This window comes from Talpa europaea (assembly GCF_964194135.1).
Source record: "Talpa europaea genome assembly, chromosome: 10".
Taxonomy (NCBI): Eukaryota; Metazoa; Chordata; class Mammalia; order Eulipotyphla; family Talpidae; genus Talpa; species Talpa europaea.
Window position 1 is genome coordinate 62590392 of NC_140077.1, and position 8033 is coordinate 62598424.

Genomic DNA, 8033 nt, shown 5'->3' on the forward strand with positions numbered 1-8033 from the left:
CAAAAAAGACATAAGAAAGTAGAAAGTATTTTAAAGGACAGGAATCTGACAATCAGATTGAAACAGAGGGTTCTTAAAATGGGAATAAGAATAGAGCAGAAAAGGGTCAGACTAAGGAGTATATCTTCCATGAGAAGTTAAAGAGCATGGTGAGTGTCCTAAAGGCAAGGAAGAGTCAGGGTTTTTCCACCAGGCAGTGGTTCTCCCAGGGAAGTCACCTACAGCACAGCTCCCCTAGGAACACGTCAGAAATGCAAATTCTCAGTCCTCACCCCTGACCCCTGAATGAAATGCTAGGTATGGAGCTGAACAATTATGTCTTAATAAGGCTTCTGGGTATGTTGAATAATAAAGCTGGACTAGGCTATAACTATAGTAGGGCAGTGTTGGATTAAAAAAGGAACATTTTAGGGAGATTAATTTTACAAAATGTTATGTGCACATTTAGTATAACTGTACATTTAGTATAGAACTGGAAATGGAGAGATGGAAGCTAAAGCTCAAAGAGTGCACATAGTCTTAAGTGCTCTAAGAACCATGCTCCCCTTATGGGATATAAACTTCTCCCTTCTTTAGGGAAGGTGCTGATCATAACTCATATCCCCAGCACCAGGTAGAGGTACTAATTATTGCATATCCCAACCATTACAATTTCCTAGGGGTGGGGGCCAGATTCAAGCTGGCCCAATAACAACTACCCCCACCACTACCATCCCACCTGGGCATAGTGACTGGCTCAAGAGTGGACAAAGTTCTTCCCTGGATTTTCTCAACTGCATCTGGGAGAAAGCTCTTTTCTTTCTGATGGCAAAGCTGAGTAGTGAGCCCAGAGTCGCCAAAAGCCATATACCTCGTTTGTGGAAGAAACCAATCTGCAATAGGAGAATGAGGTGAACATGCAGAGAAAAACAAGAAGACAAGAGAATTTTGATGGAATTCAAGTCTCTAGTTATAATACACTGACATAACAAAGCTGTTGCTAGCTGTCATAATCCTTAATTTGGGGAGTTATCCTTGATTGAGTTTTGATTAATGCAGGGATAAGTTCAATGATTTCATGTGAGTGAATGACACTCAGTAGGTGACCTGAAAATTTTAAGGTGGGAGAAGGGGGAAAGAAATGGAGGGAAAGGGGAAATGGGTTGAGTGGTAGCAGCAGTAAAGAAAAGACAGGGAAGAGGTAAGCAAGAACTGATTAAATGAAGGTAAAAAATGGGTGAAAGATGCTGCTTTTAGATATCAAACCTGGAGGATTATGAGAATGATCTTAGTCTGAACTGAGAGAGGGCCACCAGGAGGAGGGGTTACCATAGGAAAATGTTTTTATGCACCACAGCTGAGGGAGTCCCTCTGGGATAGGAACTGAAACTTCTGCCTCTCTGCCCAGTCCTGTTCTAACCACCCAGTCAGACTCCTGAGCAGTGTACATGGAACATAACTGGTGGGACTCAATGCATGTTAAACAACTGGAAGGGAAGGATCAGCCAAATCCAGACTCTTAGGGAACAGCCACAACTGGCAGAAAGGAAAAGAAGCAAGTAAGGGATACAGAGTCGGTGTGTCAGAAAAGACAACCAACTTATTATCGTACATTATAACATATTTATATTTACAAAATATTTACATTTTATAAACATAAGAGGAATGGTTCAATAAAGATCACAGGTTAGGAAAAGGGATCAAGGAGGATGACAGAGAAAAAGTTGAATTTGGCAGGTTAGATCATAACTTTGGGCCTATAACTTAGAGATGAAAAGGCTCAGAAGTTACAGAATTAGTAATGGAGTATTAAGGAATTATTAAATTATACCTTCAATCCTCTGAGCACCTACCATGTGCCAGGAGCTAGAGGAGTTGGTTAGAGAACCACTCTTCTGTGAGGTTTAGCTGTGAAAGGGTAGAAACCTAACAGTTGCTATGAGTGCTGTAGAGTCAGGTGGGTGTTTCTTATGGATGGGGGTTGGGGGAGTACATAAGCATCATTTGCAAGGCAAAAAGAAGAAACTTGAGAAATATGGGGAAAGGTGACAAGTAAAAGACAAGCTCAGGAGATGATTATCAAAGTGAAGAGATTAGATTTAATACAAGGGAAAGAATTCAACAGAAGGAAATAAATGGAAGCAAATATAGAGAAAATGAGTGGGCCACAGAATGAGAGAGCCCTGATATCATGCTACTGCTAAGAGGTTAAAGGAAGACAAGTAATAGAGAATACATGAGTGACCGTAGGGATGAAATGAGGACCTTACTATGATCACCTCACACGATAGGTTAACTCTTAAATAGCAGCTATTTCACTTACATGTGGGATAGAGAAAACAAAGGGAGACAAAATCAAACCAAAACAAACCCTAGAAATCTGACTATAGAATTGAGGCTACCAGAAGGGGAGGGGGTCCAATGGACCGTAGTGGAGGACTATGGGTGCCTTGGGGTGGGTGTGGTGTGGTAACATACATCTGAAGAGGTGTGAAGCTATACTTCTGAATCATATACAGTGTAGTAAACCAATATTACTCTATAAAAACACAGAAAAATAAAATTATTAAATCATTAAATATGTGAAGTTCTCATTCTTCCATGTGGACTTCCATGTGGACATGGCTCACCAACCTTGTGACAGATTCTAGGATAGACTTGACTTTAGACAATCCTTCTTTACCAAAATACACCACTGTGAGATGAATTCTCTTATCTTGATGAATACATACATTCCTAAAAGAATTGAAAAATAAAGTTCATTCAAGAAAATATAATAGGCACTGTTCATTCAGAAAGTAAGCACAAAGAAGTATTAACAAGAAAACAAACAAGGCATTACTCATTTAGAACAAAACTGCATGCAATTTTGAATAAATATGAAAGTAGTGATACTGGTGAATTATTAAGTAACACAGCAATCATATAACAACACTTATGCCTAAATGAGTACAACCCTCAGAGGACCATGTAAACAGCTGCCATATTCTAAAACATTTTTTGAATCTTTGCTTTGGTACTGCTTTCAGAAGTAAGTAACAAGCTACTAAAGGAAATAAGTCCAATCAGTAAACAAATATTTAAATTTAGGATAAAGAGTTATTTTGTATTCAGACTAGGTAATTCCAAAAACTATACCTATCATCAAGGAATAAATATATGCCAAGACTGACTGAGATTACTTATTGTAAAGAATACAGTATCACTGAAAGTAACCCATGTAAGGTAATAGAAAAATGTTTTAGGTTATCAGATCTCAAGCAAGTTATTCCAAACAAGCAAAACTGATTTGGAAGTATGACTTCTAGATATTCTGCTACAAAGTAGTGTTAACTTTTAAATCCAACAACTTCAATATGTGAATAGAGATTGGGATTGCAAAGCATTAAAAATAGTATATTAAAGCATTTAAAATGGGACAATTGGTAAATTTATTTCAATTTAAAAATTAAAATTGCTCTCAAAGGCATCTTCTGGGGAGATAGCATGCTTCTGTATTTTGAGTGGGGAGGTTGCTACATGAATGTATACAATTGTCAAAAGTCATAAAACCTCTATCTTAAGATATGTGGATTTTATTGTATAAAAATTATGTCTCAATAAGGTTTATTTTTTATTTTTATTTATTTTTTAAAAAGATTTATCTATTTATACAAGAACTGGGTACAGGTCAGAGGCGCAGGTGGGTGAAAGGATTCTTCAGAGACAGAGTGGGGGTCAGAACAGACAGACAGACCGAAAACACTGCTGAGGGGAGCAGCAGGTGAGGCAGGAGAGGTCTACTGCGCCATGTGGGAGGCTCCCTGGCTGGCCGGGAATCAAACCTGTGCTGCAGAGGCTGCGGATAGCTTCACAGCGTGGCGCTCAACCCGCTGCACCGCTGGGGAGGCCCTAAAGTTGTTTTTTTAAAGGGAGCATTTTCATTTATTTATTTAAAATATTTATTTATTTATTTTGTAGAAGAACTGGGATGTAGGCTAGAGGTGTGGGGGGTGAGAGTATTCACCAGAGACAGAGTAGGGTGCAGAACAGGTGGATTTGCTGAAATACACTGCTAACGGGCGCAGTTGGGTGAGATAGGAGAGGTCTGCTGTGCCATGGGGGTTAGCTCCCTGGCTGGGGAGGGAACTCGTTGCAGTGATAGTGCTGAGACTTAACTCCTAGGCCACCAGGGAGGCCCCTCAATAAAGTTTTTTTTTAAGGAGCACTTAGCCAAATTGTTAAAGTCCTGAAAATTACCTGAAGTTCTGCATGAACTGTGCAAATGTTTCAGTTCTTCCAGCCAGTGGCACAATGATGTTAATAATTGATCTAGTAATGTCAATCATCTCACTCTTCACTTTCATAAGGGGTCCAAAAGGACGGAAGAGAGTCACATGTCTATATTCCATAAGGTCTGCTTTCTTGAAAAAGAGTTCATACTGTGTACCCTTATCTCTTTCGGTACGATAGTAACCTAAAGAAAAAGAGTTAAGGACAAAGATGTCTCTATGGCAAGTTTATAAATTCAGTGTGAATACTCATTTTACTCAAAGATCAAAATATAAAATCAGGCTCACAGGGTTAAAAATATGTATTTGTGAAAATATTTACCTCTGTTACACAGTCAGTAACAACTATTCCTTCAAAACAAAGGATTTTTTAAAAATTTCATTGCTATTATATTATTATTCAATCCATAAAATATGCTTCAGATAACAATTTTTCTCTTACATGATTTTTTAGATAGTGGAGTCAATCAACAGTGACCATATGATGAAAATAAATTACTTCTAGAAATATTAAGTTCTAGACCCGATATTCAAAACTTCTACTGCTCAGCTCAGCTCAACAAAAATGAATTGAGTGCCTTTAGTCACCGGTGGTATAAAGAGGACTACGTGGTCCCTGTTTTGAGGAAGGGTTATTTTAGTGAGACAGAAAAATAAACCCACAAATAATGGTAAATAGTAACTGGTATAGACAGACAGATAGATATACATATATACTGAAGAGAATGAAGTCAAAGAAAAATTAATATAAACAGTGATATGAGAGGCCTTTGGGAGAAAAGTCTACTGGGGAATCCAATTTTTAAGTGTGACACTCAGGAGACAGGTTAGGTATATTAATATTTTGGTATAAAACAGTGAATGAGACAGACCTGATCCTACTTCTCCTAAGGCTGAGAAACTAGCAGGAGCTGCAAATCAGGATAATGGGCAATGCCACACAGTAAGTGCTGTAAGGGGGGACACAGGTAGGTTACCAGAGTACACAAGAAGCACTGCTTAGACTTTCTTAGAGATGACTTTCTTGAAGAAGTGACATCTAAGCTGAAGTCTCAAAGAATAGGAATGATGAAGTTGTTGTCAGTAATTTTTATTATTATTTTTTTTTTTGTGAGGGGAGTGGCACAGTGGAGGGAAAGTGAGGGACAAAGTATGCTTCATGCAGAGAAAAATCCTGTAAGCGACAGAATCCAAGAAGAGTTCTAAGTTAAGTAAAAGCCAAAAAATATAAAATTGGTATAGTTTTCTTTCTTTTGAGGCAGATGTGAAGACATTTTACTCCAGTTACTTAGTTATCTTATTTCCTCTGCAGTTCTCAATTCTGCCATAAACTACAAATACAGAGTGAAAAGACAAAAGACTGAGATTACAGGAAAACTAGAAGTTTTGAAACAATCCATCAAAAATAGAGGGAAGGGACAGCAGAAAAGAGTGTCTACAGGGAGAAGGCAGCAGAAATACCATAGAAAAGCATGCTTTCCCTGATAGACTCTAAGGTAGAGTTTCAGGTAGAGCAAATGATACCCATGATTTGGGGTAAAAACCCCCAAACTACACATGTGTTATATTATTTGTGCAAATCATGCAAAGAGAACTTTTTTTTTTTTTTTAAAGATTTATTTATATAAGCACTGGGTACAGTCAGAAGTGCGGGAGGGTGAGAGAATTCACCAGAGCCAGAGCAGGGAACAGAACAGGCAGACTGATGAAATACACTGCTGAGGGGAGCAGCGGACGCGGCAGGAGAGGTCTGTGCGCCTTGTGGGACTCCCACCGGGTCGCTGGGGATTGAACCGGAGGCCCCAAAGAGAACTTTTAATAAAGATTTATATACAAAATGGCTTTAAGTTTGCAATTGAATATCAAGCGGGGTATTAAGATGGAGATGGGTAGGGATCTATAATTATTCCTATTTATAGCAATCAATAAATACCTTAAATTTATAGCAGTGTTCCTCAGTTATTTCATTCATTTTTTAACTTGATATATAAAAAGCCTATGCCTTCTCTTTACTTTTCCAAATCTCAAATATGCTTTTCAAAATCTATGTATGCCTCTTTGATGTTAGGATAAGTGATTCTCTTCCCTCAAAAATATAGAATAACCACTAAGGTTGAGGTTTTTTTTCTTTATTAAATGGTTTTAAAATCTTGAGCCTTAGTTGATACATTTTTAAAAATGTGTAACAGGAACATCAAGATCAGATAAGAGTGGAATGTAAACACACGCACATGCAAATATACACACAACCCAAAGAGCCCTTCAACTTGAGTAGCATTCTCTCTGTAAGTTTAGATTTTTTTCAGTTTCCCTGATTCTTATTCTCTATTTTATTATAATCTCATTAAAACTTTCCCCCCAAAGCCATTTCAAATTCTTGGTGGAATGAAGTGGGCAAACATAAATGTTTTAATACCACGATTGGCTTACATTCTCAGCATACAATAGCATTTTGTCACACCAACACATCTTTCATATTACCTTCTATGAAGTCATTTTCGTTAAATATCAGTTTCTCTCCCAGGGGGCCATCCTCATCTTCCTGTTCATCATCTTCATCAGGATTATTAATGACCTCCAGGCCTGCTTCAATAACTTCTACCAATTCATCTCGCTTGTCTTTTCTAACTGGTTTTTCCTCAGGATGGCGAGTGAGACCCATTTCTAACTGGAATACTTTCATTAAGGTAAAACTTTCAAAGGGAATGACCCCATACTCACTAGGTAGTTTGGCCCCTATACTAACTTCAGCTTTGTCAATTTGGGAATGAAGAAATTCTAAGAGATCGCTAGGTGCTTGTTCTTTGTTGACTTGATAGTTTGCGACATTAGCTCCTATATTCTTTCTCTCTTGCAATGATCTCATCTTCTCACTCATTTCTTGCAATTCCTGCTTTAGTTGGGCAATTTGGCGTTTCAGACTGGTTGCCCTGGTTTGATAATGTTCTTCTTGCTCTTGCAGGAGGGCTTGGTAATACTCTTTACCATAATTTTCCCCAATGACACCAGGAAGAGATGCATTTCCATCAGTCTGGGGGGCACATTCCAGAAGGTACAAAAATAGTATCAAACTGCAGAGTAAAGCAAGACCCAATAGCAGCCAGTGGGTCCGGGTCTGAAGAATCAACCCTCTTCTAGGCATTCTTATTAATGTGGACTTGCCTAATGAGGTATGTTCTTTGCTTGCTCATAACTTTAGCAAAATATTATCCAAAATTAAAAACAAAATCAGATTTTCCATAAAGAGGTACCAAAATGAATTCTGCTGTAGCTTAAAAAATTTCCTTCTTCAGTAGTCAAAAACTACTTGCAGAAATAAGAAATTATGTATACTTCCTGTATTGTTATCATGATATCCAAAATATCTGATCTATAGAATCAAATAAAATTCCATTATCAGTGGTGACTTTTCTGAAAGAAACAGAGCAGAATCAATCAGAATTTTAAGCACATCAAATTGTCAGTTTCAGTAAACCTAGTTTTGTGACTACTATGTGGAGAGCACCATGAAAGTGCTAATACAACTTAGAATATTCAGTAAATGCTGGGAAAAGACATTAAGAAAAACATCTTAAAAAACACTAAAATATATGTAACATTTTAAGCCAGAATGGCTACACATCCATAGCCTCCTCAGTGAATCTAAGAAACATAAAAATAATGTTTAGCATAGTCTATGTTACATCCTACCATTCTCGAATTGATTGAAAATTATACTGCTTATAATTTTTTAATATAATATTTCAATTATTTAATTATCTTCCCACTTACAGCATATCACCA

General features: G+C 37.6%; 1 protein-coding gene across 3 annotated transcripts in view; it reads right to left on the reverse strand.

Annotated features, from left to right (window-relative positions):
• The window catches only part of CSGALNACT2 (chondroitin sulfate N-acetylgalactosaminyltransferase 2), a gene marked incomplete at both ends in the record, with an annotated part of 32306 nt that extends 24893 nt beyond the window's left edge, over positions 1-7413 (reverse strand). For 2 of the 3 annotated variants that reach the window (XM_084245281.1, XM_084245279.1), the window contains 3 exons: positions 2614-2715; positions 4219-4435; positions 6732-7392. In XM_084245281.1, the coding sequence (XP_084101407.1) occupies positions 2614-2715; positions 4219-4435; positions 6732-7392 (980 nt within the window). Of the gene's footprint in view, positions 1-2613; positions 2716-4218; positions 4436-6731 lie in introns of all 3 variants that reach the window. The other variant, XM_084245280.1, reaches the window with a different exon arrangement.
• Between the last annotated feature and the right edge of the window lie 620 nt (positions 7414-8033).